The sequence below is a fragment of the Heptranchias perlo genome, chromosome 24, assembly GCF_035084215.1.
Source record: "Heptranchias perlo isolate sHepPer1 chromosome 24, sHepPer1.hap1, whole genome shotgun sequence".
NCBI lineage: Eukaryota > Metazoa > Chordata > Chondrichthyes > Hexanchiformes > Hexanchidae > Heptranchias > Heptranchias perlo.
Window position 1 is genome coordinate 29179758 of NC_090348.1, and position 26190 is coordinate 29205947.

General features: G+C 37.9%; 1 protein-coding gene across 6 annotated transcripts in view; it reads right to left on the reverse strand.

Annotated features, from left to right (window-relative positions):
• The window catches only part of LOC137341645 (tyrosine-protein phosphatase non-receptor type 12-like), a 102036-nt gene that overhangs the window by 26627 nt on the left and 49219 nt on the right, over positions 1–26190 (reverse strand). For all 6 annotated transcript variants that reach the window (XM_068004977.1, XM_068004975.1, XM_068004978.1 and 3 more), the window contains exons 4-12: positions 25970–26065; positions 25159–25197; positions 24157–24228; positions 14293–14352; positions 12155–12297; positions 10597–10663; positions 8741–8818; positions 6803–6892; positions 3962–4047 (exon numbers count right to left, since the gene is read on the reverse strand). In XM_068004977.1, the coding sequence (XP_067861078.1) occupies positions 3962–4047; positions 6803–6892; positions 8741–8818; positions 10597–10663; positions 12155–12297; positions 14293–14352; positions 24157–24228; positions 25159–25197; positions 25970–26065 (731 nt within the window). The remainder of the gene's footprint in view (positions 1–3961; positions 4048–6802; positions 6893–8740; positions 8819–10596; positions 10664–12154; positions 12298–14292; positions 14353–24156; positions 24229–25158; positions 25198–25969; positions 26066–26190) is intronic.

The window sequence follows — 26190 nt, forward strand, 5'->3', positions numbered from 1 at the left end:
ATACAAAAGCTACACATACATCTGCTTAATGACAAACATCAAATGATGACTACTAACCAAAATATAACTGCCTGAACTATTAAAATTACAGGGGAAAATAAACCTGAATACTGGAAATCTGAAATACAACAAAAGTACTGGAAATACACACTAGGCTGATGAGAATCAAAGACAGAAAAATGTTTCAACCTTCATCAGGTCCATGAAAGTGTAACAAGAGTCACACCTGAAATGTTCACCTTTCACTTTCAGATGTTGTCCAACTTACTATGTGTTTTCTGTTCCTAATCAAAATTAGTCAGTTTATGAGAAATGCAGTGAAGAAATTATTTTGGAGGAGAAGGGGTCAGCGAACATAGATTAGTCTAAAAAGTAGAATCCATGATTTTCCCTTTTTACTACCAAGGAACTATTTCCTTGTAATCAAACTGTTGTATATTAAATTCCCTACTTAACCCATACAACTTTATGTTAAGAATAAACTGTTGCAGTTTTCAAGTTTTTGTTGCTTTTGAACTTTTGGTGCACAAATGAACTGATTTGGTCAGCTACATCACATCAACTAGAAAACTGAACGTCCCAAGGCACGTCCCAGATAGACATGAGGAAAACAGATGTTAAACCCAAAAGGGAGAAATTAGGGATGGAGACCAAAATCTTAGTTCTAAAAATGGGTTTTCAAAGAAAGGGAGAGATAGGGAGGTGGAGAGATTTAAGGAGTGAATTCCAGAGATTAGAACCTAGGCAGATCAAGGCTCTGCCACTAACAGTGGAGCAAAGGGGTAGCAGTGAGGGGAATGCACAAGCCCTAGTCAGAGGAATGGAGTGTTTGGGGAAAGCTGTAACACTAAAAGAGTTGGAGAGATACAATGGGCAAAGACCATTGGGGGAATTTAAAGAGGAGGGCTTAGATTTTAAAATTTAACATGCTGGGGTGGGGAGGGGTTCCCCAGAGTCAACATAGATCAGCCAGGAAACAGGTGTTGTGTGAGTAGGATTTTGTGTGGCATTGGAAGCATGCAGCAGAGTTTTGGACAAGTTGTAGTTTATGGCAGGTGAACGAAGGGAGGCCAGCAAGGAAAGCATTGGAGTAGTCAAGTCTGGAGGTGACAAAAGCATATATAATGGTTTGAGCAGCGACGGTGCAGAGGTAGCAGTGGAGGCAGGCAATAATTTGGAGATGAAAGTAAGCAAGCTTTGTGATGGAGACGATATGGGGTCTGAAACTCAGCTCAAGAGTTCAAAAGGATGGCAAGTGACAGTTGCCATAGAGAGGGATGAAATCGGTAGTACGGGAGCAGAGTTTGTGGCAGAGGGCAAAGATAAATATTTGGAGGAACTCAGTGGTGATGATGCAGGGTAGGGGGAAGCCATTGCTGGAGATTTGTTCGATACATTCAGATGGGTCACATAGTTTCATCACATATAATTGTCCCAGGAATACAGAATAGTATTGTAGCAAATGCAGTTCACTCTTCACTTCTATGAAATGACAGTAATCATCTGAATAACAAGACTTACATCAACAAAATACATCTGCGTATATAGTTTACCCAGTTTAGAGATACATTGAACTGAAGCAGGAATACAGTTATCTCCACTGCAATACTCTGCAGAGAAAGTTCTAGAATAGAGTGTTTTGGGGGGACATAGGGGAAAGAAAAGCAAGAACTATACCCCTCCCTACAACAGCAAAAGTAATTTCATCAAAGGGCTCAACTCTCCTGATGACTCAGTTGCTAAAGGCAGCATTTTTGAGTTGTACAGAGTGGAATGTGCCAGGTTCGATTCCCGGTCTGTGTATACGTAAACCATAGCAAAACCCAACAAGTGGAAATTAGCCAGTATTCTGCCCTGATCATGAGTGATCCCTGGTGGAAAATGCTCATGAATGGATATCAGGTTACGACAGAATCAGAAACAGACTTGTCTATGATCCTCATCCTCTACCCCTCCCTCTTGCCCAACTGTTTGAATAATCTGCTGACTTGAATGGCCTGAAGCCTGGTGAGGTACCAAAAGGACACCGGGAATGTATCCCAGCAAAGGTACATGCCTTCAAGAGAAGAAAGAAATTGAAAAAAATAAAGTTCAAGGTATGAAATGCCTTTAATAGAAAGGGGCCAGATTTAATAGAAAGTCAGTGTCTCCCAAGCAGACGGTTGGAATATCATTATATCATTATGCATCAGTAGTTTATTGACTGAACAGTTACTGAATCTCAAAACATAATTTATTGATTATGAAGCGCTTTGAGATGTACTGAAAGCATGATAAGATGCTATATAAACATCTTATCTTATGTTTTGCACTTACTCCTAGAAGAATTCAATTCATTAGTTCTGTAAACTTATAGTGTAAATGCATTGCTTGAAGTGAATCCTAGCTGAACTTTTTTTTAAAAATATATAAAACAAAAGGACACTCATGTTTTTAAAAATCCAACATTCCATAAGTCTTTAAACAGAGGTAAGAATTCCCCTCCATAAATTACTTAATTTGTAAGTATTAAAGAGCAAGCAATTTTAAACTAGGTGAAAGAATACTCTTCAGAACATCAACAGATTTCTCAAGACAGTACTGGTGTAGTATTTCGCAGTTAAAATTTAAGCTTTCACTCGTCTGTGATGTTAATTATGGCTTGTTTCCTGCATCCTATTGTATTTCATCACTGTCACTTGCTCAGTCTGTTTTTTCAGAACATCAGTCATCAAATCTGAGGCAGGATGATGCATGAATGCTCTAATACAGTGTCACCACTCTTCCCACTGTCGCAGTGCCCCACTAGACCTCAATATATTGACTATTTGACCATATTTTTAAATTAATTGCATTACACCACCATATCTGTGTTTTTCACAAAAAAGTTATAAAAAAATTTAGGAATGTTGCGATTGATTTGAAACCTTAAATGACATTTCTTCAGACCATAAGGCAAATAAATCCAGTATTAAATTTTTCAGTGTATAACTATTGGTGAACATAATTATGCACACTCAAACACCAGGAAGAACATAGTAGTGGCCTTCTCCAACAAATGTCAAGCAGGTCAGTTTTGCACTGTCTCGTGCAAGTATTTTTAAAATGAAATCCTCTTAATGTAATATATTTTCTATAGTTTTATTTACAGCTATGAAACAAAGTATGGAACTGTGACTACCAATGGTTTCGTGGTTCTACTCGAGTCTTTCCTGTGATCATAAAAGCTGGAGTCTAGTTTGTGTGACCCATGGATCACAAAACAGGGTCAAAAACATGGGGTCAAAAATCTAAATGGTTTTTCACCCTGTTTCTGCATGGTCATGTTGAGTGTGCCTCAAAACTATCTTTGGCCCCTTTTCCTTATCTACACACTGCCTCTTTTAGCTGATATTAACAGCTGGATGGGCAAGAATTTCTTTCAGCTCAACATCAGCAAGACTGACGCCATTCTGCTCAGCTCCCACCTGAAACTCTGAACCTTAGCACCAATTCCTTCCCTTTCTCTGGAAGCTCCCTCAGAATGACCTTGACGCTGAGGAACCTTGGTGTCCTGCTCAAGTCTGAGCAGAGATTCAGACCCTACATCCTTGCCCCACCAAAACTGCCCCTTTCCAACTCTGCCTGCCTCCACCCCAACCTCATCCCAAATGCCATTGAAATGTCTATCCACGCTTTCACCACCTCCAGATTAGATTAATCCAATGCTCTTCTTGCAGGCTTCCCAAGTTCTACCCTTCATAAATTGCAACTCTTTCAATACTCTGCCACTCTCATCATATCTCACACTAAACCCCGTTCACCTATTACAAACTTCACAAACCTTCACTTAAACTATAGGAATTCTGCGACTTGTTCACTGGTATTCCAGTACAATTTCTTCAAGTCTTTAACTGTCTCAATCACCAGTGTCAAATTAGAGATATATGTCAGTGTTAAAACTGTATCTGGCTCTAAACATATAAAACTGAAAATAAGTTACCTTCGTACACGTGGTGGCTTTGGTGGTGGCGAATCAGATTTGTCAGGAATAGAGGAAGTGGTAGTATTTTCAGAACTAATGTCATCCTAAAGAAACAAAAGCAGTTTAAGTAACGATAACAAAAGGTAATTTTTCATGTACTAATATTTAATATTTTCATATTCTAATGAGGTTGAATACTGCATTAACTGCTTAACACAGAACCTGGAATTGGAAGGGCAGTTGGGAAGTAGTCAACCTGAGCCCAGTAAACAAGAGCAGAACACTGAGTAAGTCCCAGGCGCAGCACGAGTACAGCAAGATAAAAAGGCACAACAAAAAAAATTCTAATCTTCTTTCTTACATATTTCCTTTTGTTTTAAAGCAAAGGTAAATGAAAATAAGGAAAAAGGCATTGAGGGTAAGAGGGAAGGGAGACTGAGTACTTTCTGTACAAAGTACTCCCCCATCTGTAAATATAGGTGTATATTTATCCAACTCTGGAGTGTTAGTCTCCCACTCTTGTAGAGCATTAAATCAAATTTTCCATGCTAAGAGGAGCATGACAGGTGAAAGGGCGGCTCGCAGAGCAATGGAAACTTGAATTTCCTGCAGTTAGGAGGTAAAGCTGTTACTGCCACTGAAATCTACAAAAATAATGATCAACTTAGCTAGCAAGTGGGGGACTGGATTGCCTTACACATTGGTTGCCTTGTATGTGCACGCGCGCACACACACACACACACACACACACACACACGCGTTGACAAATGGCTTGACTGGTTTCTTCAAAATAATTTATGTCTGTTACTCATTAAATCAAGAACTTTGAAAAAGGTTCTCAATGTGTAAAAGAAAAGACAAAAATGAAATGGGTGCTAAGAACTAGATGCAGGAAATTGTGTGCGTATGTATAAAAATCCAGGCTCCAAGTTGCAACTGTTATGCTACAGTGTCACTTGCTTTTTCATCATTTTAAAAGGGTTTGATCTGTGAGCTCTAAAAAAAACCCTAGGCAAAGGGCTGATTCCTTTCAACAGTGAATGGTAATTAAATCCTGGAAACTGGATGAGTGGAGCTGAGTGGGCAAGGATATGAGTTTACAGTTAAAGTGTTAAAGATTAACCAGGCATCCTGAATTAATGACCATCACTGATATTAATTCTGTTTCCTCACATGGTTCGGCTCAGCAACTCCTCCCATACCACTTCCCACAATTATGTAATCAGAATACATCCTGGAACAATTTTTTTTAAATGTATTTTGTTTTGGTAAATTTATCATTTGCACTTTTTAAAAAAATGGTTCTTCACAAACTTCAAAATTTCAATTATATACACATAAAATGAGTAACTATTGTGTAATCCATAATTTAGTTGCATAGGTACTTAGAGGTATATTGAAAAGATGCACTTTTATACATTTACAGGTTATAATGCTGTGAATGAATGAATAAAAACGTATAGTTCTATGCCCAAGATCAAACTGCAAAATATCATTTCTTGTGTAAACTTATGCTATAACCAAAATATTTTGTACATTAGAATATTGCTATTTGGGTCACTTAGAAATAACATTTGCTAATTACAACATGCTGAACCCTTTCCCCACCCCACCCCACTTCACTTATTGCAATGTACAATACCATCGACACCGGTCTCGTATATGTGCAGTGCAACATGAAGCCAGCAGACCTGAGCTACACTTCACACTCTGTCCAAGAACAGATCTTTGCTCTCTAGTTAATTTCTAATAATGAGTACAAACAAGCATGTGGGCTTTCCCAACAATAAAATAAAAGCATGTTTGTAATGTGATCCAGCGAGTTGTTATGATCTAGAATGCATTGCCTGAAAGGGTGGTGGAAGCAGATTCAATAGTAATTTTCAAAAGGGAACTGGATAAATACTTGAAAGGGAAAGATTTGCAGGGCTATGGGGAAAGAGCAGGGGAGTAGGACTAATTGGATAGCTCTTTCAAAGAGCTGGCCAAGGCACGAGTGACCTCCTTCTGTTCTGTACGATTCTATGATTCAGTGAGCCACATGGGGACTTCTGAAATATGATTGTGCACTGGATTGGAGGTACAATACACCCAGTGCGCAGCATAAACCGAGAGACTACCTACTTGCTAGTCTCCCGAGATGCGTTGTCACATTCTTGTTGAGGTGCGTCTGAACTACTTTGCATTGATGTGAATGCGATAGAATAACAGCACTGTAAATAAACCAGCAGTGTGCAACTGTAAAAATGTTACAAAAAAATGTGACCCTGCTGGTTTGGTGAAATAATTTTGCTATTCCAAAAAGGAACACAGGAAAAGCATCTGCTGAGTGTTATTAAAAAGGGCCAAATTTCCTGCCACTGAATTACTTTTCCCAGATGTTCAATTACTCTCAGTTCTTTACTTTAAAAAAAGCATGATGTCAAACTCACAGGTACTGCAAGTGACCACATTTCACTGAACAAGAGGAAACAGACTTTCCGGAAAATAGCAGCCAGCCATCTGCATTAACAACTTTTAAAAAAAAATTTCAGCATCTATCCATTTTGCCATTTTTAATCCAAAACAATGGTAACCTCAAGGTTTTTTTCCCCCAACTATTACAACTGGTGAAATAATTAACATTGGCCTCTACCATTTGTAAGTACCTAACACTGGCATAAAAGTTAAATAACTCCATTAAAAAAACAAGCATGCTTTAACATTAGCAATCTTAATAGTACTAAACTAGTTAATTGTGACTGACTTCCATACCCACACCGAAATAAGCTAGATGTATCTCATAATGCAAGGAATGAAAGTTAAATGTATAATGTAGTGACTGTCCATCAAGTTACATATCTAAAAACTATTACTTACTGTGTCAGAAAGATTTTCAGTCCACTGACTCCTCTGTAGTTCCTTTTCAAATAACTGAGCTATTGCACGGTGAACAAGCTCATATTGCTCCTAAAGGAAGCAGAGACATGGCTTGATATTTGTATTTAAACAAATTTGACATAAAAATTAGATATAACAGAATGTTACTCTGCAAAATATCCTAGAATATTGTTTTATTACATACCTGTACACAAATTAAAATTTATAGGTTACTGCTGCGGCCAATTCAGATTTCAACCATAACTATTTGAATAAAATCCAAGAGTACTTATTTCCTTACCATTTTAAAATATTGTACTATAATCTTTTCTATTCTATAGCATTAAAACTGATTATCTTTATTAGATTTAGAATCTGTTTTTAAATAATTTTGCAGATGTACATAGCTTTCACATTTAGACATTACCAGAAAACCATATATTGTCGATTTTTTAAAAATCATGAGCAATGCCATGGGCAATTAGCTTCAGTAAACATTCTTTGCTATAATGTGGAATGCACTGCCTGAAAGTGTGGTGGAAGCAGATTCAATAATAACTTTCAAAAAGGAATTGGATAAATATTTGAAGCGGAAAGATTTGCAGGGCTATGGGGAATGGGACTAACTGGATAGGTCTTTCAAGGAGTTGGCATAGGCATGATAGGCCGAATGGCCTGCTGTATGATTCTAGTCGTCTTATCTGTATCATCATAAATCAAAAATAGTCAAATAGAAAGAAAGTCAGATTTGCATTTATATAGCCCCTTTAATGGCCTCAGGATGTCCCAAAGCACTTTACAGCCAATGAAGTACTTTTGAAGTGTAGTCACTGTTGTAATATAGGAAACGGGGCAGCCAATTTGCACACAGCAAGGTGCCAGAAACAGCATTATGATAACGACGAGATCATCTGTTTTAGTGATGTTGGTTGAGGGACAATTCTTGGCCAGGACATAGGGAAAAACTCTCCTGCTCTTCTTCGAAATTTTTTACATCCACCTGAGAGGGCAGACATTGGTTTAACGTCTCGTCCGAAAGATGGCACATTGCAAAACTCCCTTGGTACTGCATTAGTGTCAGCCTAGATTTTGTGCTCAAGTCTCTGGAATGGGACTTGAACCCACAATCTTCTGACGCAGAGGCGAGTGCTACTGCTGAGCCACGGTGTAACATCCTCCAGATGTAAACATCTCCTTTTCCTGAACGATGAAACTGCCACATTTAATTTTCCTTTGCTACGAGTAAGTACCATGGTCAGGCTACTTCTCCAAAACAAAGGGTCTTTCCACATTTGCTAAATTCAACACAGTTTATCTAGTGGAGAGGGTATCAACCTTCATTCAAATCAGTAGAAGTCTGCTAGCTACTTGAAATGACGAAAGCAGGTTTCTGCATTTTAAGGTCTGCACAAAGGACAAATGTTCCAAATTACAGATGCAAAAATGTCTTGAATATTCTTCAGAGTTTCATTTTCAACTACTTTTTATTTTAAAAGGGAGGTAAAAGTTGTGCAAATATGAAAGAGTAAAATAAATTCTATTCCTATGCATGAAAAGATGCATCACTGGACAAAGATCTGATTGCTCAAACAGTTCAATATTTACTGTTGTTTTGACCACTTTCATGTTTATTTGCACAAATGTCACATGACCGGTTACATTCTTTACAAAATTATTATAGTGGAGCATTCTATTTACTGTTATAATGTAAATTGTCAAGTTGTCTCAAGCTAAGCAAGGTTTTTGGAGATTGTAGCAACTGATAACTTACTCAATTGCAATAATGAAATTGTTCAGAGAATTTGGCACAAAAGGAAAACTCATACTTTTAACATATTGCATTTGCCTAGCATCTTTAATGCAGAAAAACATTCCAAGGTGCTTTAGAGGCATAAGGGAAAAAAGGTGAATAAAAGTAAGCATCACATGTGGACATACCTTTGTTTGGACTGCAGAATGCCTTTGTGTTCTCATTTCTTGTATCAAATTAAACACACTGAATTCTTCAGGAATTTTCTAGAGGAAGAAGAAAATGTATTTTTGGCCAACTGAGAATTGTAATCCATAACACGGAACTAAAAACAATTGTCCTAATTTCACATGTGAGGCTTCATTTTGGACAGATAGTTGATGCAACAAGGATATGGAAAGGATCAAGAAAATGTGAACTCTCAATACTGCACTTTGGTATTTATGTATAATTGCCTCGCGAGGAATGAGAAAACCGTCACTTTAAAAAAGTTACACAGAATTTGGAAATCCAATATGCACCCCTCTAATAGGCTATTCAAACATTTGTTATATCGAGATGAAGCAACTAACAACATACATGCTACAGGCATTTTGTCACTTGCAAATATCAATTCAAACTAAAATTCTATGGTTAATTACAATTTTAATTTTCCAAGCATCAGAAAATAATTAAAGGCTGCAATATCAGAGTTTAGTGGAGGTGTGAGATACAATTACAGGTGTAAATGATGTTCGCCACAGACTGCTGATGGGGTCATATTTTAGTGTATGAAGTTCTTGGTAATGCTCAATAATGGTATGTTTTGCTAAAAACTGGTAAATGGTAGAAGATGATCTTGGAAGATGCTTCTGTCATCCTTGTATAGTACTTTTCAGTGTCAGCTTCCTATTCAAATGCCTAATGTACCAGTGGCCAAGACAGATTTCCCATAGCCTAATACACTCTAGTAATGTTGGTTCAGCAATCAGTATTTGAAAGTGCTAGTTTAAATGACACACAAATAGCTGTGCCAGTAGAAATGCACTATTTTTAATAAGATAAATCTTCAATTTTAAGTAAATGTGATATAAAGTAAGTAACTTTAGAGTTATGATTTGTACAATGTATTATTCCATCTAGGCAGCTCCTTTTAACTGCTTTAAATTGAAAGCAACTACAACACAGACCAAACATAACCCAAAAACTTCCATTTCAAGAAATCATAAGTTAACCATATTCTTCTGCTTTTCATTAAAAAAAGTAAAATCAATTCGCTATAACCTATTAATTAATTCACTTTTCATCTTGACAATTGATATGAAAAGTAGATAGAAGCTTGTCTCATTATCCAAGCCTTCTCAGGACAGCTGCAACCATGTTTTGTCTTTTTCTGAGGATAAACGCATGTCCGTATATCTACAGCTGAATGAAGAATCTGTTCACTTTTTGAATGCTTCAGCAAATTTATTTACCTCACGGTACCGCAGTTGGTTCCGTCAATTATCATCACTGAAGTAATGTAATTCGTTACCCAGTTCCTCATAAAACATGCCTCTACTTATCCAACTTAGCAATTCCCTTAAATAGTTATTTTTTGTCCCAACTAAGGGCATCATTAACCTCTTTTGATCTAGATCATTCACAGAAATCTAAAACCATCTAATTTTTTTTTAAAAAAACTATTGGTATAAATGTAATCATAATGCAGTAATTTACACATTTGGTTTATTCATGCAGATATGGCTATTAAATATGACAAAATACTTAAATGCTGTTGGATACACAGACAAAATATATTAGGTTAAATATCAATCTGAAAATGTTCGAAGCAATGGTTAATCAATAAGTGTATTAATATATTGTGGAAGACAGTGAATCACAATTAACCAGGAAATTGGGTTTAAGGACTTAACATATCCGAATATAGCTCAAACATTGCCCATTTGGGCAAAAGTTACAAGAATCATTATATTCCCTGTTCAGCAGAGTAATTGGTTTCCATAATGTTTGGACAATACAGGTTTTTCTTTCAGAAAAAAAAGTTGAGAAATTGATAACTCACCCCAGCTTTTAGTAAATTCCAGGTATAATCAATTGCACATATGGCTCCAGTTCTTCCACATCCAGCGCTGTGGGAAAATATATAATTTCAGGAAATGATTCATTTCAGTAGTCTTCCTTTAAATCACAGTCACCACTACCATCACCATCATCCATTACCAAAACAGGATGTCACTAAACTTTATGTAATGAAATTTCAGTTTTACTTCTTTGCAAGAAAATTTGTGCCTTTACAATTAAAATTTATTGGGTGGCACAGTAGGTTAAGCTCACAGACATTGATCCTGGGTTCAAATCCAGTGCAAACTGATGGCAAAAAAGTCTGTCTGCTTACATGAAGCGAGTTACACCAGTCTCAACTCAGTTTCTAGTTAATCTAAATACACTCCACAAACATCCTATGATTTGGTACGAGCAAGCAATCTCCCTCAAAAAAACCATTAGAATAGCTAATGTGAAAAACAAAGGCATACAAAAAACAACATTCTCCGTGACTGGAAACATGATGCGATATTCCTCCTTGACCTTTCTGCAGCCTTTGACATGATCGGCGACAACATGCTCTTCCAATGTTTTTCCTTTGTTGTCCAGCTCCATAGGACTGCCTCATTTGGTTCCACTCTTACCCATCTAATTAGAGCATCTCTAATAATAGATAGTGAACATCAGCAGGCTATTTGATCATAGACAGCAGCATAAATGAGGGTGATCATACTTTCCTCTGATACTCACACGTGCATTTTCCAGCATGAATCACTGGCTGATTTTTGTCTTCCCTAGCTCAGAGTTGCAGAGGCCAATTTTAGCATCTAAATGTCACCCCCCATTAACATTAGCTAGTGACACACATCAGGACTTGAAGCTAGGACCTTTTGGTCTGTAAGTCTTAGTATTAACTAGCTGTTACTTTTTTTGCTCACTAGAGTTTCAGTAGCACTTAAAGATTAATTTTCTTTTAAAATGTTCATATACAGCACGTAACTGCATTTGTAGACCCATTTCATGTTCTGAGAAAATTTTTGGCATCACCACTATAAAAATTATTTGTAAATTTAGTTTTTCCCATTAACCACAACAAATTTGTAGATCTCCAGAGGCACTAGGAATTGTTTTTTTAAAAATACATAAAGAAAATGCCAAGAGAACTATTCTAGCTTGACAAACACTTGCCAAAAATCTACAGTTAAAATAATGTGACAATTAGGACAGAATAGAAAAATGCTGCACACTGCGGTCTAGAAATAATTAAATTCTAAACATATACAGATTGCAGATAAATATTACCAAACACAAATCTGTACTGTTCTATCTACTTCTATTCACAGCATATGAATTTCATGATTGGTAACTGCAGAAGACAAGGAATACCAGAAACATCAACTTCTCCATATCCTGGTATTTGCTAACACACATTTAAGCATTAGAATTGGCTCCAATGACTACTAGTGAAAAGTAAATTAGTGCCACATTCAACCTTTTATCCCTGTTCCGTGTGTGTGTGTGTGTGTGTGTGTGTGTGTGTGTGTGTGTGTGGAGAACAGAAGTAATTTCCTCCATACCTGCAGTGGATGCAAATGGGAACATCCTCATGCTCTTGATATTCTCGCATCAAACTGATCATATCCAAAATAGAATCAAATGAAGATGGAACGTCATGATCAGGCCAGTTTATGTAATGAAACTGATAGATTCTACGAGATTCCTATGCATGAAAGATACACAAGTGTTTAATTCTCGCCAAATCACCAAAAGCTAAGTCACTATTGCAACTGGCACAATGAAGATTAACCAATGAAGGATGAACTTCAACCAATCACACATTTTTGCCTTTTATTAAATTAACATTGGTCTGGTTTTACCAACACTGCTGACAACTTGTGCACTGAAGATAAAGGTCCAGATTTTGCTGAAGCAGGGCATCTCATGGCGTGCTCAGTTAGCTAGACTTTTTATTTCGCCCTTCAGCTCGAAAATGTTTTGCCCTATAAATTGCTGGAAGTGCGAGTTGTTAACGGCGAGGGCAACAGGACACCCGGGACCTTGGTGAACGATGGGATCAACAGTCTATCTCCTTAACCAATGAGATTTAAGGATTGAGAAACAAACAGAGGAATGACAGAAGGAAATAGAATGAATTAGAGACAAATCAGGTACCGAAAGAGAAAGAGGGAAAGAAAGACTGAACAGAGAAAAAAAAAGACAAAGGAGAATTAAGAATTTTTTAAAAATTATTTAATTTAAAATTTAAAAAAATCTAACAACAATTTACTACCTGTAGGAATGAGACGCCACAGTTTAAATTGTTCCCTTTCTGGGCCAGAGAGATTGATTGGCATAGCAGGAATATAAATATGCTCATTAAAAAGGGACTTACGCAGCCCTAATTTTCTGCGGTGAGTTTAACTGGCAATTAATGCGGAATTGCAGCAATTTCATGAAACTCAAGGGGAGGTTGAAGGCGAGCTGCCTTTTTCACGAGGTTAACGGCGGAGTGGTGCAAATCGTCCAGTGACTTGTGATGATACGCAATTCATGGGGTATCTCTTCCTCGTCACAAGTTGCTGGACGATTCACACTTTAATAACGGCGAGTGCTGTTAATCTCTGATATTTTGGCAGCAAAATCCAGGCCAAACAATTATGAAAGGGTAATGCATCTGAGCAAAGCAGGGTCAAACCAATCGGTATCCAACTGCCATCTACTATTGATCGATCTGAATGAACCCACAGGCACAGGTGAATGTTGCTATATGAAGGAAAAGACAGGAACTAAGGAGCGGGCAAATAGAAAATAGAGGAAACATTAAAACAAGGAGCATGGACGATAAACTTCACATCAAAAATATACTGAAAGGATATTTTTATGCATAGTGATATTATTTGCTTTCCCATCATTCCACCTAAAATGCATGATGGAAGGTTGTTAAAGTTTCACAAAGTTACCTCTCATGGACTGGAGAGTTTTAAAAAATGATCAGTCATGTTGAGAGCAAAGTGGTACAGTGAATTAAACGTATACTTTCATCTCTGGGAATTAGGTTCAAATGCAGCAAGACATATCGGATAAAAGTCTTCTCATTTCCGTAAGGATCTTGTGAAAGGAAACTCAGCAGTTTCAAACCAGTTCACAGTGAACACAGATCTAAAACATAAAACTGCCCATAATTCAACATAAATTGGCAATCTCACTCAAACTGGCCAGAAGGGTAGTTGGTGGGTATAACTGGTGCAGAATGGCTCCTTCACTGAGTGTGATTATAAGAGGCCATATAAAAGCCGACCAGAAACATCTTTATTCTATCTGGTCTATAAATTCATAATACTATCCCAATCTCCAGTACCAACATTCTTTACCTGAAGCACAAGTTAAAAAAGTCACCAAAGTAAGTGTATGTGGATTATAATTACAAATTCAAGAAATTGGCAAACTATGTAAGAACATTCTTTGAACTAAATTGTCATGTAGTTTACAGTAAAATGCTACTTCAATCCTTCAATGACTCATCTTTTTGAAAGTTTCTGGGCGCTTCAGTCATAGTTAAACAATAATCCCAACTAGGAAATCATTATGATGGATGAAATGCAAGTGCATCACTTTTTTTTATTATCGGTCAAATGTAAACATACCAAAGATTAAACTGCATCAGAAAAGTTAAAGTTTGAACTAGATTTATTGTTTACACTGGACCAATACTCACATTCTTGAATTCCACTAAGAGAGTCCTTATAAAATAGTCATTTCTTGCTTGTTCAGCCTCCTGGAAGGACAAGAAAAAAAGAGAACCATCTGTAAGCAGTGTGACTCTGGAATGTTTTTTTAGGATCTAGCTGTGCAACTGCAAAACGTAGCTGGAAGAAATGGTGTGAAATGAAGGGCATAAATGATAATGTACTGTGACGCGATGTTGATTTCCATACGAATATACCTGTGTGAACTGAGAATGAGAGATGTTATGTACAACATTCAGGAGCTCTAAAATGCTCAAAATAAACCTGTCTAAAATTAGAACGGTGTTGATTTAAGATGTTAATTTTCCTGTGATATAACAATTTCAGGCATCACATATTTGCCTAGGAACAGGAGCAGGCCATTCAGCCCCTCGTGCCTGCTCCGCCATTTGATAAGATCATGGCTGATCTGTGATCTAACTCCATATATCTGCCTTTGGCCCATATCCCTTAATACCTTTGGTTGCCAAAAAGCTTTCTATCTCAGATTTAAATTTAGCAATTGAGCTAGCATCAGTTGCCGTTTGCAGAAGAGAGTTCCAAACTTCTACCACCCTTTGTGTGTAGAAATGTTTTCTAATCTCGCTCCTGAAAGGTCTGGCTCCAATTTTTAGACTGTGCCCCCTACTCCTAAAATCCCCAACCAGCGGAAATAGTTTCTCTCTATCCACCCTATCTGTTCCCCTTAATATTTTATAAACTTCAATCAGATCACCCTTAACCTTCGAAACTCTAGAGAATACAACCCCAATTTGTGTAATCGCTCCTCGTAACTTAACCCTTGAAGTCCGGGCATCATTCTAGTAAACCTATGCTGCACTCCCTTCTAAGGCCAATATGTCCTTCTGAAGGTGCGGTGCCCAGAACTGCTCACAGTACTCCAGGTGCGGTCTAACCAGGGTTTTGTATAGCTGCAGCATAACTTCTGCCCCCTTGTACTCTAGTCCTCTAGATATAAAGGCCAGCATTCCATTAGCCTTATTGATTATTTTCTGCACCTGTTCACGACACTTCAATGATCTATGTACCTGAACCCCAAGTCCCTTTGGACATCCACTGTTTTTAACTTTTTACCATTTAGAAAGTTCCCTGTTCTATCCTTTTTTGATCCAAAGTGGATGACCTCACATTTGTCTACATTGAATTCCATTTGCCACAGTTTTGCCCATTCACCTAATCTATCAATATCGCTTTGTAATTTTATGTTTTCATCTACACTGCTTACAATGCCACCAATCTTTGTGTCGTCGGCAAACTTAGATATGAGACTTTCTATACCTTCATCTAAGTCGTTAATAAATATTGTGAATAATTGAGGCCCCGAGACAGATCCCTGCAGGACTCCACTAGTCACATCCTGCCAATGTGAGTACCTACCCATTATCCCTACTCTCTGTCGCCTTTCGCTCAGCCAACTTCCTAACCAAATCCGTACTTTTCCCCCAATTCCATGGGCTTCTATCTTAGCTAACAGTCTCTTATGTGGGACCTTATCAAACGCCTTCTGGAAGTCCATATAAATAACATCCACTGACATTCCCCTGTCCACTACTTTAGTCACCTCTTCAAAAAATTCAATCAGGTTTGTTAGGCATGACCTACCTTTCACAAATCCACGCTGGCTCTCTCTGATTAACTGAACACCGAGAATTTTCAGTCACCCTATCCTTAATTATAGACGTTTTCCCCACAACAGATGTTAGGCTAACTAGTCTATAATTCCCTGGTTTCTCTCTCTCTCCTTTCTTAAAAAGCAGAGTGACATGTGCAAATTTCCAATCTAGAGAACTTTGAAAGATTATAGTTAGGGCATCTGCAATCTGCTCACCTACTTCCTTTAAAACCCTGGGATGGAAACCATCTGGTCCTGGGGATTTGTCACTCTTTAGTGCTAATATTTTCTTCATTACTGTTGTTTTACTCATGTTAATTTTATTGAGTCTCTGCCCCCGATTCAATATTAGTTTTCTTGGGATTTCCGGCATGCTATCCTCTCTTTCTACTGTAAATACTGACGCAAAGTAATTATCAACATGTCCGCCATTTCCCCATTGTCAATGACAATATCCCCACTTTCAGTTTTTTAAGGGGTTAACACTGCTCCTGACCACCCTCTTTTTCCCAATATAACTATAAAAGTTCTTCGTATTGGTTTTGATATCCCTTGCAAGTTTCCTTTCATACTTTTTTTTTGTAGCTCTTACTATCTGTTTTGTGACCCTTTGTTGATCTTTGTATCTTTCCCATTCGCCAGGATCTGTGCCATTTTTTTGCCTTTTTGTATGCCCTTTCCTTATGTCTTATACTGTCCCTTACCTCTAGTTGTCCCTGGCTGTTTTTTTTGGCAAGTAGAGTTCTTGCCCCTCAGGGGTATAAACCGATTCTGCATCACGTTAAATGTTTCTTTAAACATTTCCCACTGATCATCAGTCGTTTTACCCATTGACAGATTTGCCCAGTTTACTGTGGACAGTCTGTCTCATCCCAATGAAGTCAGCCTTACCCAAGTCTAGAATCTTAGCAGCGGATTCACTTTTTTCCCTTTCAAACACTACATTGAACTCGATCATGTTATGATCGCTATTGGATAGATGTTCATGCACAGTCAAGCTGTTAACTAAATATGGTTCATTACTCATTACTAAATCTAGTATGGCTTGCCCCCTTGTTGCCTAAAAAGATCACTAAGTTTGCAAAAGAATAGAAAAAACCAGCACCCTTGGAAAACTCTGCAAATCAAGTGCAAATCCAGCTGCAGCATTGATATGAGCATTATCCGCAAAACTAATTCAGTTATAGCCAAAGTCACACGGTCTGATGGTGTTTGTCATTCTTCAGTGAAAGAATAATCAGCCAATTTCAGCAGACTAATGACAGATAAGTAACAAATGCTTCTGTTGAGATAAACACAAATGGTTTTGCAATTAAAATATATTAACATATCAAAGCCAAACAGTTTTGCCTATATGCCGTTGTTTTTCATCAATGTAACTGTTAGCCACGCCTACAGACTGTAGATTCTACCTCAGACCAGAGGTCATAAGCCTATAGTAACACAAATTTAAAAGTAACCAGTCACATCTTATGATTTAAAAATCTTGTGTGTATGCTTCCTGTACACATTAATCTTACTTAGTGTTTCACATTTACAATGTAGAGCCTATATGTAAAATGGTCACAACGGAAAAACCCTATATCTACATTTTATAATGGAAAAACCGTATGTCAATTTTTCACCATCACAGCTTGTTGATGAACCAATCAAATCACAATGCTCTTTTTTAAAAATTGACTGCCATTTTATCAGTAATTGAAAATTCTAATGTCCAAATAATGATCTAAAACTCTTTCCCATATCCTGCTCTGCATTAAGTCCCGCTCACCTATCACCCCTGTCCTAGATGACCTACATTGGTTCCAGGTTAAATTTAAAATTCTCAACCTTGTGAATAAATCCCTTCGTGGCCTTTCCCCTCCCTCTCTTTCGAACCTCCTCCAGTCCTATAACCCTCCCCCAACTCTGGACTTCTGTGCATCCTTCCACCCATCCCTCCCCGCCATTGGTGGCTGTGCCCTTAGTCACATGGAATTCTCTGTTTAAGTCCTTCCACCTCTCCTCCTTTAAGACCCACCCTTAAAACTCACCTCATTGATCAAGCTTTTGGTCACCCCTCCAAATATCATGTTAGGTTCAATATCCACTTATTTCTGATTACACCTCTGAAGTGCCTTGGAACATTTTTCTATGTTAAAAGGTGCTATACGAATGCAGGTTGTAGTTGTTTTAAAGAAAATTAAAACAATATCAAAAATAACATTTTATAATAACACAATTATATCTACCCATTTTATTGTATTTTGAGTATTCTGATATTTTCATAAGTTTCTATTTTAAGGCCTCAATCTGTCTCAAAAGCCTGGGCTTCGAGTCGATATTTTTAGCTCAAAGTTAGAGGAAGCTTGCAACCGCATCTTGCATTCTGCATATGTACAGTTTGGAGAATTTCATAGCTTGCAATCAAAGATATACGATTAGGTCTCCTGATTCTGTGAAGATATGGAGTTTATTTGCTTTTGCCAAAAGATGTTAATAAAAGTCAAGATCAAATTCTTAAAGCTTTATTTCCAGCAAGTCTGGTGCTTATTTAAATGTATTAATAAATGTTGTTTTCTATTATGAGCTGCTGAGACAAGACAACACTTGTGAACAGCGGTATGTGACGAAAAAGGAACCCGATTAGTGTACTAAGATAAATTTTCTGCTTCTTCGCTCCTGGCACATGCCAGTAATGCACATCAGGAAATTGTGCACCCCCATCTGTGATTTATGTCAATTAATTTTACAAAGCAGAAAATGCTTTTATGCTTAAATGCTTTACGGCAGGAACTGACTGGCAATGGGGAAAGTAGAGATAAGGTTTTCCGAGGGTTGAAATGAGACTGCGGATGAGACCGACAGGTAGGAATAAGTGGGGCCTGTTTGGGTCCCAAGGTCCTGGGTGCTCTCCTCAACAAGGCAGCGACACCTTGCTCCCCCACAATGTTGCCACATGCTAGAAATCCCCAATAATGCTAGACTCTGCCATTCTCTTTGGCTTGGATTCCTATCTACCTCCCAGGCTGTCTCCACAGGAGAAGTTCAGAGGTGCAGAACCATGGAATGCTGCTTGACCTATATCCAAAACCACTTTCTTCCATTTCCATAACATCTACCTCTACCTTTACACCTCCCTCTCTGCTGCTGAAACCTGATTACATTTTTATCATCTCAAGTCTCCACTTCTCAAACATTCTCCTAATTAGTCTCATCTCTACAAATTGCAATTTTCAGAATGCCATGACTGCTCACACAAAGTTCCATACATCCCATCACCCTTGAACTTGCCATGCTCCAACAAACTGACTTCAAGTTCCCCATCCTACTCTACATCAGCAATTTTCTCTCATCTGAGCATGCACCCACAGTTCTGAATTATTCTTTTGTTCCCTGTTCCATCATTGATGGGTGTTCTTTCAGCCATTATGCTCTCTTAATTTTGGTACTTTCAAAAATCTCTTAAAATCTCACTCTTCAACCGTACCTTGTCCTATCCTCACCCAACCTTTCTAATAGTCCCTTCTTCCCACCTGTTTGCTGCTGGTTATTTTCCTTCACTTTGTAAAGCACTCAGATGTTTGTGTGTGAACAGCATCATAATCTGAGCAGGGCAATGGATTAGATTACGGTAATATCAACTCAGACCCGAATTTGAATTCAGCTCAGTCTAACAAGAATAAAGTCTCCTCTCAAATGGCTGCAAGGGCCCTAGGTGAACTGAGCTTGGGCAATCGCAGTCCAATTCCTAATGAGTACAAGTCCACACCAAAAAACTGACAATAATTCAACATCAATCAGCATCCTCAATGGCCTCAAGGATGCTGGCGTAGGATAAGAAAAATGCCCGGATACAATATCAGCTCTTCTTCAAAGGTTGGGGATGGGGAGGGGGAAAAAAAAAAAAAGAGGCCAAAGCATACAACAGGGGGAGTGTTGGGTCAAGAATTCTGACTCCATGTCAAACTTGACCTAGGATTATCAATTTCCAGATAACCTTTCCTGGAAGATCAGGTGACATCCAGGTCAGCATTATCTCAGATATTGTTACCAGAGAGGGAAGAAAAGATGAAATTTGAAGTGACTAATCCCATGGAAAATACCAGAGGAAATTAAGTTCCAAGCCAAAATGTCTACATTGAGGACTCCAAAATGGCTGTAGCTTACATACAAACTGGCTTACTTATGATTGAGTATGAGAGTCCTATAGAGATCAATATGGATGCCAGGCATGTCCCAAATCTGCTAGCAGTCGAAGGAATTTGGGACCAGAAGGTGATTGAGGAAGTCTGGGCCTAGTGGCAGACAGAGCGGAAAGGAAATCCGGGTAGGTTGTGAGGTGGAGGTGGATGTTCCATTGCATTTTGTATACTCCCTCTCCCATGTGATTAGGATAATCAACGGGATTAGGCATTGGGCCGTCAAGCAAGAGGTAGCAGACAGAAGTGATAGAAAGATAGTGTATCTGAAGCAGTAGTGTAGCTATGTCCCGAGCATTAAACAAGGATATATCACAAAAGTGCATACAGACCTGTTGATCCTGTCAATACGAAGCAGCTGAATTCAAATAAAATGACTTTTGATTGTTAGTAACTTAAAATATTTTAGAACTAGTTATCATCTGTATTAAAATGATTGGCAAAAGAACCAAAAGCGACATGAGGAAAAACAATTTTATGCAGCGAGTAGTTATGATCTGGAATGCGTTGCCTGAAAGGGTGGTGAAAGCAGATTCAATAATGGCTTTCAAAAAGGAATTGGATAAATACTTGAAGGGAAAAAATTTGCAGGGCTACGGGGAAAGAGACTAACTGGATTGCTCTTAGAGAGAGCTGACACAGGCTTGATGGGCTGAATGGCCTCCTTCTGTGCTGTAACCATTCTATATTGGACTACTGATATAAGCAACAATCCTGCCAAAAATCAATTAAGGAAATGTATTATTTTGTTACACAATCCTAATGGAAGTGTGATCAGTAAGAGTACTTTTCACAGTCCAGAGCAACCTCATGTCAATAATCCTCATGCTGTGAATTGAAAAACGCATCTCAGGTTTCAGCTTTTTGTTTTGGGCTTCTATTAACGAACAATGTAGACACATCAGCCTACTGATTTGAAGTTACAGCTGTTTTACAAGATTTGGAGTACATGAAAGGAAGAATTTCAATTTCATTCATTTGTAGTATACACTCCAAATATCAGATTACCTTCCAGGGACATTTATGTATATTAATTCCCCACACCCCAGGTGCTGATCACCAATGAGACTTGCCATTCACCTACGATCATTTCCCATTGGAAACAGCAAAATAGGTTAAGAGAATAAAAGAAACAGGTCACAGGACAATGTATAAAAAAAAAGTAAACCAGTACTCATAAGCTTACAGGTAACACACACAATGGAAACTTCTACATTTTGATCAGTTAGCAGAAAAAGAATGCCAAGGCTTTTGACTAATGCAATTGCTCATATCAACATATTACTACGTATAGTTAGACAGGAATCAATGAATATGGACGGAAAAAAAAGCAATGAACATTAACATGGGAACAAGTAGCTGAATTAATCAATCTTGCTAAAGGTCAAAATAAAAAGGCACTTCTGACAGTTGTTTGACAAAAGCTACACTGACATGGAACAGTACCATTTCTCCATCCCCAAAAACTGCAAGAAGTTGATCATGACCTTATAGCTAACCGCATAGTTCTAAGCCCCATTAATTTCAATAGTAACCAAAGCAATAATATTTAATTGACCAGCCAATGCCATCCATTAATAATTCTACTTAGATTTTGTGACAGACTGAATTTACAAAGCAAATTTTTTAAAAAATTAATTCTCAGGATGTGGGCGTCGTTGGCAATACCAGCATTTATTGCCCATCCCTAGTTACCCTTGATAACGTGTTGGTGGGCCTTCTGGACTGTGCACTCCTCATGGAGGTCACTTCTACCAATGCTGTCATGGACAAATGCATCTGCAACAGGCAGACGGGTGAGGATGAGGTCAAGGAGGTTATTCCCTCATGTTGGTTCTCTTACCACCTGCCGCAAGCCCGGTTTGGCAGCTGTGTTCTTCAGGATTCAACCTGCTGTCAGTGATGGTGCTACCGAGCCATTCTAGGTAATGGACATTGAAGTCCCCCAGAGAACATTCTGTGCCCTTACTACCCTCAGTGCTTTCTCCGTGATGTTAAACATGGAGGAGCACTGGTTCATCACCTGAGGAAGGGTACTATGTAGTAATCAGCAGGAGGTTACCTTGCCCATTTTTGACCTGAAGCCATTAGACTCCATGGGGTTCAGAGTCAACGTTGAGGACTCCTAGGGCTACTCCCTGCTGACTGTATACCACTGTGCCCCCATCTCTGGTGGGTCTGTCCTGCTGGTGGGACAGGTGGTGATGGAGGAGTCTTGGACGTTAGTTACAGAATGATACTTATCAGCTATGACTATGATAGGCTGTTACTTGACTAGTCTATGAGACAGCTCTCCCAACTTTGGCACCAGTCCTCAGATGTTGCTGAGGAGCACTTTGCAGGGTTGGCTGGGCTGGGTGTGCCTTTGTCATGTCCTGATTCGATGCCTAGGTCACAGCCAAGTGGTCCATACGATTTTATTCTTTTGTTCCTTTCTAGTGGTATGCTACAACTGAGTGGCATGCTAGCCCACTTCAGAGGCAGTTAAGAGTCAACCAGTGATGAGGAACTGAAGTCACAAATAGGCCAAACCAGGTAAGGACAGCAGGTTTCTTTCCCTAAAGGACATTAATGAACCAGTTGGGTTCTTACAACAATCCAACAGCTGCATGGTAGCTATTAGAGAGAACAGCTTTTCATTTCCACATTTTGTTGAGTTTTTAAAAAAAATTGAATTCAAATGGAATTTGAACTCACGTTCTCTAGATTATTAGTCCAGGTCTCTGGATTACTAGTTCAGTAACATAACCACTGCACCACTGTACCAGCATTCAAAATTTACATAATATAAGCTTGGGAAAACTCAATTTCAGATTGAAACAATGTAATCAGGATGAAAAAAATATATTTATTAAGTGCATCAGCACATTGTTCTGCAAATTGTTTTCCAATTTGCCATTCAATTTCTGCATCAATGACCAAAGGCTTGGATAATTAACATTTTTATAGTAGCATGCTTTTGTGGTGAACATTGACAGAAGTGATATAATGCTAAGTCACTCTCATCTGTCAATATTAAAACCAAAAGGCTAACATTCATATTTACCCAATGCAACTAGAAGCCAGTATCAAATGTTTCCAAGTAATGCAAGTTCTCGAGAGGTGTCCAATTCTGAAGTAGATAACTAACCCATGGTTTCTCCCCACGAGTGAAAACAAAGATTAGAAAGTATTGTCTACTATTCTGAACCGTAGCTCAAACCCTAATGCAGAATTTTCTGTGTGTCTACATAATAGAAGTGTATATGAATAGTTTTATAGCTGAATTGAAGTTGTTAAAATGCGGTATTTCCCTTGAAATTCTATTAATTCATTTGGACTATTAAATCTAAAAGTTGCATTGTAGGTATTATTTTTAATCACATGACGTGTGTACAATTACATTCTTATTACTAAACCACAACAATTCACTTCCGAATAGGGTGACTGAGGGGGTTAAATATTTCACTTAAATTGTTCTCCTTCTAAGTCTTTGAAGGGAGGAGCTGAAAGAGAAACAAAATTGAGAAAATCTGCCAGGATTCCAGCTACGGAATGTCATCCAACAATCTCTTGCTGGAAAGTGCACATATGAGGATGTCAGGCGAGACCAGCACTGGGCTCGTCTCCAATGGCCACTCAAACATCCTACTGAGATAATCACTGCACAGGCTTAGACATGAAGATTGGCCATTTGGATGGGGTGACAGAGGGCTACAAATGTCCATCGAATCATACCCCACCAAAATACAATTCAATCATACGGATTAGAGATTTTCTTTTGATTTGGGACAACTGGGAATGTCGATCATACAGGGAAATGCAGAAAAGCCAATCTCAGATCACCAATACATATTCACATTTCCTTTCCCTCTATTTTAAACTATTATTCTGACAGTTTGAACCCAATAAGTAGTTTTTAAAAATTAAAAATTCAATCAAAACAAATCATTTTGTCAAAAGGGGAAAAAGAGATTTCAGTTGTCTACCAATTAGAAAATGAAATACTATCATCCCCTCCCCCTCAAAAAACATCATTCAAGTTTAGCCAAGGTACTCACACAAGTAATCTGAAATTCTCCAAGACGAAGAACACCATCCCCATGTAATGGCCAGTAGCGCTCGCACTTTTTCTATAGAGAAATACGAATGTTTAAATGATGACATATTTGTGACATCTGCTAGTGATTGATCAACACAAAAAAAACAATTTCTCCTCAAAACTTAACTTGCAGTACAACTTACTTCACATATCATGCTGTTGAAGTATAACTACAAATCTCACTACAGACTGATGCTAGTTCTACACTAAGTTATAAAAGTCTTTTACAAAGATAAAAGTCAATAAGAAAAATCCACCTACAAAGTACTTGAATCTCACTTTCCTGAGAACAGGTGACTGATGTTTTCATTGGGGGGGAAAAAAACTAATCTACAGCTTGCATGCTAATTCAGTTTTTTTGCTTGGCAAACAATACATTGGAACTGCATACTACCAAGATCCCTTCACTTGTTTTCCCAGCCTGTTCTCTGTGCCTACACTTCAGTCACCAACCCACCCAGTTGCAGTATGTGGCCAATGCAGGGATTCATTGCTACCTACTTCATGCTCGCTCTCCAACTAAAAGCAACATTGCTTAAAATGAGCGAAAATAAACAGCTACACAGAGAGACCACAGTTTTAACCAGACACTTGCACTTCTACAATGAAGGAATAGCTCCCAGCAACGGGTCTGCTTCCAAGTGCAAGAGAGAGAGAAGGTGCACCATTGTATCCTGATTGTCTGAAAATGAAGCTTATAAAATGTGCCCAATAACCTTTTTTCATTCATCATTAGTCTTAAAACAGAAATTTGCATGTAAACTTGCTTACAATCAAGCAAAACTGTATTGTAACTGAAGTCATTTGGCTTGGGAGTTCATGAAATTTGCACACCAACAAGATTTGTATACAAGCAAATTTGATAAGTCATGAGACTGCTGCAAAGTTAATATTTATATTTAATTATCAGAAATTTTTTAAAATATGGTTAGAACATGAAAAATGAAACAAGGAAACTTACCCTCCCCATTTCAAACTCACGGCAAGCCATGATAATTATCTGGAAACAGAAAAAAGTAAATGTCAGATATCCAGCTTAACAAGTGTAATAGATTATAATTTGACTTAAAATCTACACTACGGATGTAAGTACACTAGTAAAACTATTTGCGCACCTCAAGATCTTCTGAAGATTGTACTGTAATCTGAAAGGGTAAGGGAATTGGACTCTGCTCCAGTTGAAGAGCTAGCACCAGTGCAGTGGCCCAAATGTCCTACTGTACTCTATCTCCTATGATTCTATTTCATATATTTTTATTAGTTATTTGAATCTAAATAACAGAACTCCAAAAACACACATTTATGTAAACTTTAAAGTCAAAAGTTGAATAATATGGGTTTTACAGCATTTAATATTTGTTGTTCGTTAATTCCAGTAGGTACAACACTTATTTTCTGCCAACATATGCGATTTAAGTATGGAGGTGTGTGTTTTCCATGCCATAGAGCAACCCTGATTCAAATATAAATTGTCTCAGCAAATTATAAACTGATTACTGGCCGCCTGTGTCAAATGGAATTTATCAGTTACTCATAACATGAGTCAAATTGGGCAACAGCAGCTTTCTTGTTTCTAGTCACACAATATTGAGCACAAAATTAATTCATTGTGCTTAATAAAAGCAAAAATGACATGCATTCAGTCTACTCTTCAATTTAATTTTCAGATCAATATTGTTACGAGCCTGAGTAGATGCATCTTTTCAATTCATTTTTAAAAACGCTTATTAAATTAAAATAGTTCTGCCAATCAGAAAAAAGAAACTACTTACTACAACTTTGTATTCCCAGATCATCCTCCAAAAGTCTACTACAGTATTTACTAGTGGGCCCTGGGTAGTAATGTAGGATTTTGGCCCATAAACTCCCTGGAAAATGACAAGAATGTATAATTTAACAATTTTTTTGATAAAAAGGTATATATAAAGGTTCACTTTCTAAACTATAAGATAAACATTCCAAGTGCATAACACACAAATCAATGAACAATGGG